Source organism: Ochlerotatus camptorhynchus, unplaced genomic scaffold (assembly GCF_037179485.1).
Source record: "Ochlerotatus camptorhynchus isolate MF236.1 unplaced genomic scaffold, CSIRO-AGI_Acam_v1.1 ptg000079l, whole genome shotgun sequence".
Taxonomy (NCBI): Eukaryota; Metazoa; Arthropoda; class Insecta; order Diptera; family Culicidae; genus Ochlerotatus; species Ochlerotatus camptorhynchus.
Window position 1 is genome coordinate 1,532,129 of NW_027040569.1, and position 13,394 is coordinate 1,545,522.

Consider the following 13,394-nt stretch of genomic DNA (forward strand, 5'->3'; position numbering starts at 1 on the left):
TTAAGGCTGGCGCACAATGCATAAGTTTCCGGGTTTTTTGACAGATAATGCATGGGCTAGCTGTCAAAAAACCCGAAAACTTATCCAGCGTGCGCCGGCCTTTAAATACATCAGGCTCTTTACGCTGTACGCACGCTATTTCAAACCAACCCAAATTTGGGTAGAATCCACCCAGATCGGTCAAAACTGAACCTACCCAAAAATGGGTAAACAGTTTATTACAGTTAAGGCCCACGTGAGGGGCATGCAATAACCGAGGCAATGACCTTTAACTCCTACGCAAGCCTTTTTTAAGTACAATAATTACAGTTAACTACATGATTAATTACTTTAATTACGAGCGTCGGAAATTTTTTGATTTAATTACTTTTAAGTACAAATTTCAGCTTTAATTACAAGTCGCATAAATTAAGTACATTAACTCCATTAATGTATAGCGAGAAATGTACTTAAATTACCCCCAGCGTACCGTTATAGTACGTTCAGACTACAGAGTTATAACAACAATCAATACGAAACTAACGATTTTAAATTGGCTCACCACTTTAGTAGCCTATTGGTCCCAAGCAAACGATTAACGTACCCTATTCTAGTTGAAATTCTATTACTACACTATGTTTGTTTTGATTCGCTATCAAAGTTTGACAGATAACATCAGGGGTGTGTGGATTCATGCAGAACATGCAGGGGTGAGTGAAATAGCTTGGGACTGCTTGGGACCGTTGTTCTGGTACTGAGTGAGCCAAAAATAATAATGATTTTCTTCGGGACCCAGTGGTCTTAGAGTTACCTCTATGGTTATAACATGTTATAGCGCTACCCGCATAAACGCGAACCATCACATGACCTTACCGATAATGGTTATAAATTGTTTATAATCCCTGCTAAACTTCAACTGAAATGGTTATGGAACCTTACATGAACGTTTGTGTGATAAAGTTTTAACCTTATGTGTTATGGTTTTCTGGAAGCGGACCTTACAAATAATGGGTTGTTAAGAACCATTACCATTCCAAATTCTTGTTTTCTCCATACATTTTCGGAAAGAGAACTATATTAGAACGTTTTTACTTATGGTTTGAGAACATTAATGGTTATGGTTATGGTAGTCAGTAAGGTCCATTAATGGTTTTGTATTATCGCTCAACTTTACGTGAAATATATCGTGAATTGGTAATCAGTAATTTACAGGCAACCAATTCGCGATATATTCCACATAAAGTTGATCGATGTTACAAAACCATTCATGGACCTTACTGGTTACCATAACCATTACCATTAATGTTCTTAAACCATAAGTTAAAAGGTTTTAGTAAAGTTTTCTTTCCGAAAATGTATGGAGAAAACAAGAATTTGGAATGGTAATGGTTCTTAACAACCCATTATTTGTAAGGTCCACTTCCAAAAAACTATAATACTTAAGGTTAAAACTTTATCATTAAACGTTCATGTAAAGTTCCATAACCATTTCAGTTGAAGTTTAGCAGGGATTATAAACAATTTATAACCATTATCGGTAAGGTCAATTTATGGTTCGCGCTTATGCGGGTATCTTGATGGTGGTTTCTGTGTTGCAATTATTTGACAACCGTTATAACACAAACGAAGTGACAGACGACTAACTGGCGAAGAAATCCATTTAAATAATGTGGTTCACTGTAACAGAATTTTCTTGGAAGCTTGTGCCATCATCCAACAGATGGGTTAGTTTTTTTGTTTTGATTTGAACAAAGTTGATTTTGTGTACAATGATTCTTTGACAGTGTGCAAAGAGTGCGTATCATTTTGTCATTTTTTTTATGAATTTCAGTTTTGAATAGAGTGAAAGAGATAGAACCAAAACATTCTAATACATTTGGTGAAAATGCTAGTACAATCCAGTAGTAGTGTTGCCATGTGGTACAATCCAGTAGTAGTGGTGTTGCCATGTGGTACACTGAAAAATTGAAATAGCAGGTTACACGCTAACTTGAAAGTACCCATTAAATGAGTATCTTGTACTCATTTTTAGAGCTGGTTCTAAAATGTCAAAAAATGAGTATTTTCGTAATATTGAAAAATGGGTACTTTTTCCCCTTTTTTGAAAACATGTTCTGGAATAAAAATGAGTAAAAAATATGCATTACTGATTCAGTGTGAAAGTGACGCCATTTTAAAAAAACGCAGAAGACAGCGTACCGCGGAACTGCAAATCGGTAGAATCTGACGAGATACTCTGCCGGTATGGAATCCCTAAAAGAACAGCTGAATCCGGAGGAATACGAGAAATTGGAAGGTAAGAATAGTTTTCATTTATTTTTTTATTTTTTTCTGCAATTCATCCGATATTTAACAGGATTATCTTGTCCTGTTTCCGGATGCACTGTGTTTGTTCCAGGTTATCTGGACGAGCTAAAAAACCATGTAAAAAATCATAAATTATACACGACCCTAATAAAAATTGTATGGTTAATTTGCTTAACGACGTGTTCTGGGTATCGTCCAAACCATTTGTGGAATAGTTCAATGATTTGGGTTATCGTTCGTTTATGGTTATTTTTTATTAGGGGAGCAAAAAGAATCATGTTCCATTACGGTGCTCGTGTGGCTCGATACAGCTATCATTTAAAGCTTTGAGGGCCCACATCCTGTTGTGTCACCCCCAGAAAGCTGAACAAGATAAGGACCATTCGCCGGATTTTGAGCCGATGGAAGTAGAGCAAGTGCAGGAGGAGGATATGATGGAAGAGTTTCTCATAACAAATCCCTTCTATTACGGCAGCAAGCCGACAAAAGCAGAGCTTAGGGAACTTGCATCGGCAGCTGTCTCTAAATTGCGTTGCGATTTAGCCTTGACCGAAACCAAGATCAAATATTTCATGGATTTTTGCTATGAAATGTTGTCGAACTATCAACAGTTTTCAGTGGGAGTTGTTGCAGATTTTCTTGTCTCTAACGATATGCAGAGAGATAAGGGTGGTAAAACACTCATTAACGATTTGGAAGTAAACAATATTTTTGAAGATGTTATAAGTCCAGATATCAATCTTTCCTACCTGTCTGGTAAAATTGCACAAAGCGTTCCTAAGCCAATGGAAATCGAATTAGGAGTACAAAAAATTAATAAAAGAATACGATACCGCGCAGGGAAGGATCGACGACAGAAGTTACACTCAGTGACCAAGGTATCAACCGTCAAGGATCTGATGCACTACATACCGGTCAAGGACACCTTGGCTTTGATCTTCAGTAATGCTGAAGCAAGAGAGATGATACTGCAGGAAGAACGATGTGATGGAAGCATACGTGGTTTCAAGGATGGGACTCTTTTCACAACAACGGAATTTTGTAGAATCCATCCCTACGGACTTCGCTTGTCGATTCACATTGACGATGTGGAGTACTGCAATCCCTTGGGCTCACGCAGAGGGAAGCATAAGCTTACCATTATAACGTTTAAAATTCAAAACTTTGACTCAAAAATTAATTCAGGACTTGACAGAGTTTACGTTGCATTGATGGTTCCTTCAAAGTGTGTGAAAAAGTACGGATACGAAAAAATCCTTCAACCATTGTTGCAGGATTTGATGGCACTGCAGTCTGAAACCGGAGTTATCATTAAGAATGTTGGAAATGAAAATGTCACTCTTCGAGCCACTTTGGTGCATGTGCTTGGGGATACGGCCGCATTCCACGAATTGTTTGAATTGATGCCACCTCAGTCTTCACTATTTTGCAGAGCTTGTTATATAACAAGGAGTTCTATGCATGCTGGACATTTCGGTGTACATTTTCCTTTGCGCACTCAGGAAAGTGTGAATAACGACCTGTTAGCATTAAAAAATGGCACAACAACTCCAGCTAGGTGTGGCATCATTAAAGCTCCTGTCTTGCATTGCTTGAAATACTTTCATTTCACGGAAAATCTAACCTTTGATCCAATGCACGATATACTAGAGGGAGTAGTTAGCATGGTTCTTAAGAAGACTTTGAATTGTTTTGTAAATATTAAGAAACTTATATCCGATAATGATTTGAATAATCGAATTCAAAATTTTGATTATGGGGTTGCAGAAGCGAAAGATAAGCCAAGTGGAAATTTTACTTCTAAAACGCTCAAAACAAAAGGAAATTCATTAAGTCAGTCTGCATCACAATGTTGGTTACTCTTGCGAGCGTTCAATTTCATTTTTTCAGATATTATTGATAACGATTTTGTTGAAATAGTTTCATACTTGCTGAAAATCACTTTTTACGCATTCTCCAATACTCTAACTAATGACATGATAAATGATTTAGAAATAACCATCAAACAGTTTTATCAAAGCTTCAAGTTGTGTTTTCCCGCTGTAAACCCTATAAACAAAATCCACCATTTGAGTCACTACCCTACACTTATCAGACGAAGCGGCCCTATTGTAAACATGTCGTGCTTACAATTTGAAGGAAAGTATAAGGAATTAAAATCTCTAACTAAGACATGCTGTAATTTTCGGAACTTGACCTTCAGTCTTGCTAAAAGGATTAACTTGAAGCAAACTACATCTATTATCAATCATAACTATTGCGTCGATCAATTATCGGTTAAATCAGCATCAGTAACTCAGAAAGCATCGCTCGAATGTGCACTTCTCCTATTTGATCTGCCCAACAATGTCGAGAGCATCAACTGTATGTCCATAAACGGTGTTACTATTCGAGCTGGGATTGTTGTAAAATACGAAACATGTAATGGGCAAAACTATGGCATACTAAACGCTATTATAAGAAAAAACAATAATTACATATATATTATAAAAGTTTTGAAAGTCCTTAAGCTGTGTAACTCTTTGCTTAGTTACAAAATAGAAATAACTAACCAAAGCATTCGAACTTCAGTTAACAACATTTTTACTAAGAAGTCTTACAGTTTGTGGCGTTTGCATAGTTCGAATGAGGATTATCAGTACATAAGCTTGAAGTATAATGATTGAGTAGTTTAAGAATGCATACGAAACAGACCCTGTAAATAATAGCTAGCAATGCAGAAAACCCAGCCCAAAACAGAAGGCATGCAATAGAAGAAAAGAAATTAAATATATGTATGTATATATATAAATATGTAAACGTGATTTATTTCATTCAACATGATGTAATTGCAAGAAGTGTACGTACAACCAAGACCTAAAATGTTCGTGGTTAAATTTAAATAATTGTTAAAAACAATCTCCCACACTCTAAATAAGGGAAGTAAATTAGATACATACTAAGTTTTTGACAATCATTGACATAAGCTATAGGATATTGTCCACCTCCAAAATGCTACGCCATGTAAGATCGTTCCTTATCCGTATCAGTGAACCATGAACAGCATCCGGAGATTTTTTTGTAGGTTCCCAATAGCAACTCCAATTATTTTCGATCGCACAGCTGGCAGTCTCCAATTGTCGCACGGTATTACGTAAATAGGAACTTCACAAAGATTCACTTGTTACGTGGTACTACCTCATAGACCTAAAACCATATGGGAAAGGCTAATTCTGCATCCGGGTAGTTAATATTTTATCTTCACCTACCTGAAGTTCACTTAACATTACTAACTGCTTTTATTCATTTCGGAAATCCAAAAATATCTGGTATTGCCTCTGTCGGATTCAGCTGCACGAAACATGCTCGAAGGAATTGAAGTGAAAATAACACGAGCGTGTACTCGCGTAATACGAATTGCCTGCGGTTTTAACATTGGCTGATCCCAAGATCGGTTCGATTATTGCTAGCAGCAGACATTCATCTAGATGATATTAGAACTATAGTAAATACTATCAAAATAAATTGTGAGCAAGAAATACTTACATAACCGAGATCCGCTGCATTAATTCAGCTGGTGGGTTTTTTTTTTATTATGCCTGCAATTTTTTGCACATACTTCTATAAGAGGTCAATGTACGCTGGCTTTGTTGATTTGATTTTGTATGGGATTTTGACATTGACCTTGTTTACAAAATTTATATGGAGGGAGATCATGATGCTGGCGATGCTGGTTCACTCGTGTGTTATCCCGTGCAGTGACAAAGCTGTCTAGAGTACTTTTCAATGAAGTCGTATGTAACGGGCAGACAAATTCATAAAAATATTTAATTTTCAATCGCAAAAATCTGTTAAAACAGAAACATGTATTTTGAGCCGTCTAGAGTTTTTTTTATAAGCTCGTATGTAACGGTTTGACACATTCGCAAAAAAGAGTTATACACTAGATGTTCTGACGTTCACCGCAATACTTTTAACTGAAAGTCCGCTAACATCAACAATTTTCAGTTACCGGATACTTAAAGGAAATGTCCCATGCATGAATTCAGTAATAGGTCAAATTTTCATCAGCAACCATATCCATTAGACGATGACGCGTTCATCAAGATAAAATTGATAAATATGAGATATTTAGCGAATGGCCCAATCTTAGGTCCACAGTTAGGGTACTGTCAAATTGGTGCATTTCAAAATGCCCTAAGAAACGTTTTTATAGTTTTTTTTTTATAATTTATTAATGAAAGAGAAAATCAACAAAGGGAATTAGCTAACGTACTTTAGACTATTTGAAAAGTTGTACCAGGCTGCAAGTCTGGTGCTTTAATGGAACAAACATACATGACGTAGCTTTTGAGGTGGGAGGTCTTCCACAAGTTGTAACTTTTGAGCCAGCTAAGTAAATGCTATGTGTAGTAAAATGCGCTACAATGGTGGGGGTGGGAGCAGTTATATTGATCAACCTAACCAGGTAAAATTGTTGTGTATGTGCATGTTTTATGTTTGCTATTTTTTTAATAATGAACCCGCAATATAAAGCTCATTAACATTTTCATTTACTTGTAGATCACAAATTTACCAACGATTCTTTGAAATACCTCACTGAAAGCGATCTTAAGGACATTGGAATCGTTGAGAAAGGACCTCTGCTATTGATCCTGAGCATAGTGCACAAACTCAAACAAGCGCAAGCAGACTCGGTTGAAGTTATTGAAACATGTTCACCCCAAGCCGGACCATCTCGTGGAGCACCAGGATTTGAATCAGTATGTATTTATTAGAGAAGTATTTATTATCCGTATGCATTTCGGGTGAAAATTTAATGGAATTTATTTATAAACATCGATTTAGATACGACAATCCCTGGATCGAAATGCCAAATTTAGAAGCATTCTGTATTCCAAGCTGGATGCCGGAATTGTACCCATCCATAAAGAACTGCTCTTCATGGTACGCATCCTTTGCGACAGCATGGTGTCGAAACTACTAAATGAGAAAATGTTAGTTATTTTTAACGACTTTGAAATCCCATCAACTTAAAGCTTGAATGATTTTTTCATATTTTAGTTATCCTGCAACCGAAGAGAAGAAATCGTTGGCCAAAAAAATTATTGAAACGTTTCCTGTACTGACATCCACGAAGTTGACAGAAAGTTCACCAGAGTATGTAAGTACTTCCGATAGGTTTTCCTAAAACATATATGAGTGCCTGTAACGAAAGTGACGACACCTCACCCATTTGCCAGGTTTTGTACTCGATTATTATGTTATTATTATAATGACAGATAATCTATTCTCCAAATTTGATGTGTCGTATCTCTCTTTATAGGTACTCCATAAAAAATAAGTATGGATAGGTTGTTGAAATTTTTTGAACCCTTTTCCCCTTTCAGTCGTACTTTTTCTGGAGGAATGCTGGCAAAGGACTGAATCACGAGCATTCAGGTTTGATCCATTCACATCTACGCAATGCTGCTTCAAAACATTTGAGATCGACAGACAGGAAATTTACACATAAGAAAAAAGCTGAGAAGGTTACAAGCGTTTCAACCGGAATAATAGAGCTTGCTGAAGAATGTGCAAACAAGGATGGGGTATCCGCCAATTTTAAAGCTATCATGAGAGGCATGGAAGAAACACACTCCCTATACGTTATGATGTTGCAAAATAGAAGGTCGTTTTCAAGCATCCTACAAACATTTCCACACTTCAGGTCATTTCACGGAGTATTGGCAAGTTTTATTTTATGATTGTTATTTGACAATTTTATTCTATTTTAGTATTTAACAGATTCAAAAAACTTACGAGCGCATCACACCCAACTACGACAAAAATAGCATCCTGGCTAAGATTTTTTCAAGAGGGTTAATGGTTGAACAAGGCATATTTTCAGGAATTCAGGATGGTAAGCACATATTGTTTTTTGACAATTATGGGTCCACCGACAGACTACGATGTTGTTGACAAAATCTACAATTTTACAGAAATTAGCACACATGCCTTGTAGATGTCTCACCTACGCTGCCCATAAAAGCATAACTGTCCCATATGAATAGGAAATCAAGCAAAGATGGGACAATTATGCGAGCATCGGTAGTGTAGGTCTTATGCAAAATATGATTGCAATGTTTTAAATATCTTTTTATTTGCACCTCTGCATTAGATAATCTTCGAGGATGCCTTCGGATTATGCAAGCTCTGAGCCGACGAGGTTTGAAACAACAAGAAAGAAAGCATGATAAGGATCTAACGATCGAACACAAAATTGCTTCAGATTTGGTCCGTTTTGTACCGGTAATTTCAATGCATTTCTTAAAAAAAAATCAATCTATTTTTTAAACTATTTTTGCACTTCTAGGATACAGAATCTTCCCTGGCTGAGCAACTTGCAAGATACGTTGCTTGTAATGTTGAGCAAGGTGCATCTGTAGCACCACACATCATCTCTCAAGGCGATGAGTATTTCATTTACATTCTGGGAGAACTCATACACTGCGGAGACAGCTCAGCACAAGTGCTTGATGTTTTTTTTAAATGCTTTTCAGTATTCAATGTGTCGGTTTCACCACAATTACAAAAAATTAAAGATTTCGTTGACATTGTTAGCTTCAAAACTATGAAACATAGCACAAGACAATCGGTTAACCGATTGACTGCTATGTTTCTGGAATCTTTTAAAGCTGACAATGCAAACTGAATTTTATTTTGTTGATTTGATTTTTATTATTAACTAAATAAACAATGTTTTATCATCCTAATAAATAAATTGATATGTTTGATGATTTTAAGATAAGCTTTGTTTGATTATTTTAAGTTGAACTTTGGCGTATTTATTATTGATGGTAACGAGCCCTATAAAGATTTTTGTCTCAAAAAATGGGTACTTTTTATCCACTACCGAAAAACATGACGAGTAAAAAATACCCATTTTATGAAGTACTCGTCAAATACTCATTAATGAGTAAAGTTCGTTTTACTCATTTAATGAGTTAAGCCACTTTTCTTCGAAATGGGTACTTTTTTACTCATTAATGGGTACTTGGAGGTTAGCGTGTAGTCACCAAAGTTTTCGAGCCGCTCCGTCTGTCACTTCGTTTGTGGTTATAACATGTTATAAGGGCATCTTTAGCGGCGATCCAATTGGTTGGTTTGGTCTAAAATTTTGGAACAGACCCAGACCGAGCCCTTGCACTGGTGGTCTATATTGTGTTTTAGACTAGTTCTAAAATGTAATTTTTTTTAAACCAGTATAATTCTCGATCTATTTTGAACTGAATTTGGATCAAGGCGAGCACTGTTCCAAACTAGTTTGACAGCTGTCGCACTCGAGATTTTGTTTTGTTTTGTTTCGTTGTTGGGGTTTTTTTCAGCAAAACAAACCGATTTAGTTCCTCGATTTTCTAAGAAACGTGGGCGGAACAATCGACTGCTGTTGACATTGGTGTAGTTCCAGCTCTATCGCACTATCGGTGCTGCTGTTGCTGCTGGCCCTGTCGTCGCAGCTGCGAAAGGATCACAAGAGAGACATCCGAACGCTTCTGTTCTGCAGGATTTTCCGGGCATGTTCTGGAAACTCCCAGGGAAGTGGCCAGTTTCTGACTTTGTCCAAAACCCATCTTGCGCCACATAGCAAATCACATTAGATTTCAAAACCAAGATCAATGGAAGTCAAATAATGTGCCCAGGACCACCTTTCTTACTTCCAAGCATCTTTCAGGAACCCCTAGGGAAGTGAATAGTTTCTAATATGGTCCGAACCCTGTGATGTGTAAAAACTCACAGAAATTAAAAAAAAACAAGATCAGTTTAAGTCAAATATAGTGTCCAGATCCACATTGGCCACATTCTGGTATGTTCCGGGTACCCCCCAGGGAATTGTCCAGTTTCTGACTTGGGCCAAAACTCAACACGCAACAACATACCAGACAAATTTCAAGGTTTTTATTATTATTTCACTGGGAAGCACGAGAAGCAGGAGGACGAGCAGTTCAAGGCTTTTTGTTAAAGCCGCACATCGATCCCGGAGACAGCCATCGGAGGTCAATTTCACGGTTATTGCCTGATAAAAACCGTGTACGAATGAGTACGAGATTAAAAAATGGCTGACCACGAAATCAGGGTGTAAGTTCGTTTTAACTCGGGTTTTGACGTTTGAAATAGAACGGCCAAAAATAGACCAACCGGTGCGTACGCACACAGTTTGATCTATTTTGGCTTGATCCTTTTAATTTTAGCTGGTTCAAATGTGACATAAATTTGGATCTAGATCGGACCACCGCTAAAGATGCCCTAACTGCTCAGTCTGACCAGCGTTTTAGACCCTTTCGTTATTGGCCCATGAAACAAAAATTTCACAGGCCCTTTTTCTACGTAGGATAATGTCATCTCTGATACATTGTATCGCTATACCACTGTTATGACCATGGTGGGTATATACATGGTGATACAGCTTCGTCACTATATGGGCGAGGAGATCGCGGGGGGGCGGGGGTGAGTGCGGTTTTAGTGCAAATTGTAAACAAACTCGGTCGCTGTCCCATACAAAAACCCAACATGGCTGAATCATGAGTTTGACACATTAGAACACCTATTTGTAGTCACCTTAGTTATGACTTCAGAATAGACCCTATAAACATACATCTCTATACATACACCTACGAGGAAATCTACGTTGGTGAATGGTGCCAATTCACATGCAACGATCGGTTCGCGATTGGAAATGTACTTGGGTGCGCATGGTTTTTATTAACTTCGGAATTTTCTTATTTGTGTCAATGATAAAATAAAGATTGCTCGAATACAATCCCCCCTATTCTGCGAGTCACGTGACTCTCTCTCACCGGTGAGGTGACAATAGTCACCTCGTGTGAGGTTACTCTCCATTTGATTTGCATGGAGAGTCACCTCACACGAGGTGACAATTGTCACCTCACCGGTGAGAGAGAGTCACGTGACTCGCAGAATAAAGGGGAATAATATTTTATTAAAAAAAGGAATGCCATCAAAAAAATCAGTAGTGGCGCCGGTGGTGTAGTGATAAGCGTGATTACCTCTTATCCCAGCAGGCCTGGGTTCAATCCCAGTCGGCACCGCTGGGATGTTCTGAGGCATAACATCTCTGATCACGCCGAGAATCACGCCTTCCTTCGGAAGGGAAGTAAAGCCATTGGTCCCCGGTTCATGAGTTGATAGATCGATAGGTAGGATCCAGGTGTGGGAGCTGCCTTCCTGTCGTCAGTAGCATTGGTGCTCAGCACGGAAAACAAATCAAGGAAAAAAACAAAAATCAGTATGAAACAAGCAAGCGGGACACCGGACATTGACTATGAAAATAGTATAAACACAAACGAAGTGACAGACGACTAACTGGCGAAGAAATCCATTTAAATAATGTGGTTCACTGTAACAGAATTTTCTTGGAAGCTTGTGCCATCATCCAACAGATGGGTTAGTTTTTTTGTTTTGATTTGAACAAAGTTGATTTTGTGTACAATGATTCTTTGACAGTGTGCAAAGAGTGCGTATCATTTTGTCATTTTTTTTATGAATTTCAGTTTTGAATAGAGTGAAAGAGATAGAACCAAAACATTCTAATACATTTGGTGAAAATGCTAGTACAATCCAGTAGTAGTGTTGCCATGTGGTACAATCCAGTAGTAGTGGTGTTGCCATGTGGTACACTGAAAAATTGAAATAGCAGGTTAGTCACCAAAGTTTTCGAGCCGCTCCGTCTGTCACTTCGTTTGTGGTATAAATCACCTACCCTCTAGTATGCCCATCGTTGCACTTGCACTGTCCAGCTTGTACCGTAGTTCCTTCATTTTCCTGTTGTACTTCACTGAAATATATACAAATGGCGTGCGTAAACAAGGCAGGATACAGCAAAGTTTGAAGTTTTTTTTTACCCATTAATGAGTATAAAAATACACATTTTTTGACTGGTACTACATTCTTAAAATGTGTATTTTTTTACACATTTTAAGATCTCCAAATTTACACATTTTTTGACAGCTGCAAATAATTATAAAAAATGTGTAGTTTTTTACTCATTTATGTGTTTAAGGTGGTTACCGTGTATACAACTGCAACACAAAGGTGTTGTCTATAGGCCTTTTTAATAGAAACTAAACGATCGATTCAACTTCTGGTGGTGAATAGGAGGACGTCAAAAAGAGTGTTGTGAGCAGTGGTGGCACGAGTCCTGGAGTTTAACATTTTTTCCTTAACATTTGATACTTTTTGCGATAACCATTTTGACGACACACAAAAACAAACTGGCAAGCGGCAAAAATGTCATGACATTTCTAAACTGTTTTCTGCCAGCGACAGAACATTTTCGCACAAAGAAGCAGACAAGACCGGTGGCGCGCGCGACATAAATTTATGTCTTGTAGAATTTTGCTGATTTCTGGCTAATTACAGCATTTATTTGATGTTTATTGCATGGAATTAAAAGATAAGAATGAACACTGACCACTCATAAGCATTGATGTTAAAATTATGCGTAAATAAGGGAGTTGGTAATTTACTGTCACACGCAAGCCTGCAGCTAAAATTTCATTACAATAAACTGTTTGGAAAAATCAGGCTGCGAGATTTTATTTATTCTCTTTCTTCGCTGTTCGCTTGGAATGTAGTTATAAACGGCCGCCCGTGTGCTGGCTGTTTTGCTTCGCTCTGGACGATGGTTTTTCAAAAAATGTACTGTTGCCACCTCTGGTTGTGAGCATAAATTTTTGCCTTGAGACATAGGAAGCGGAACACTTTTTTACTTTTCCTGATCAATTGATTCATCTGAGATGCTGCAAAACTTAATCTACAGTAGAAAATTTTTTGAAAAGATCCTGCTGGTGTTCAGGAATATTTTTGTTGAGAAAAATGGATAGTTAGAAAAGTGCCTTAGTGGTTACACACAAAGAACAAATATTGTTGCTATAAAAATAATGTAATTTTAAATTAAAAGTTTTCCAAATTGTGTAGTTTTAACATTGAAAATATTCAAAACGAAAGTTATTTTTTTGGTTTAAAAGTGTTTCTTTTACTTTTCGACTCGTAATTTTAAAAGTGATTTTTTGAAATAAAAGTTGTTGAACTGTCAAAAATACCTCTTCATTGCGATGTTTTTGGCAGCA

The 13,394-nt window shown here is 37.3% G+C and overlaps 1 protein-coding gene across 1 annotated transcript; it reads left to right on the plus strand.

Annotated features, from left to right (window-relative positions):
• Nucleotides 1-7,221: 7,221 nt before the first annotated feature.
• LOC135697896 (uncharacterized) lies at nt 7,222-8,966 on the plus strand. The gene is made up of 6 exons (XM_065217749.1): nt 7,222-7,262; nt 7,330-7,429; nt 7,656-7,994; nt 8,053-8,167; nt 8,426-8,556; nt 8,621-8,966. The coding sequence occupies exons 1-6, from the start codon at nt 7,234-7,236 to the stop codon at nt 8,957-8,959; spliced, it is 1,053 nt and encodes a 350-aa protein (XP_065073821.1). The 5' UTR covers nt 7,222-7,233; the 3' UTR covers nt 8,960-8,966.
• Nucleotides 8,967-13,394: the final 4,428 nt, after the last annotated feature.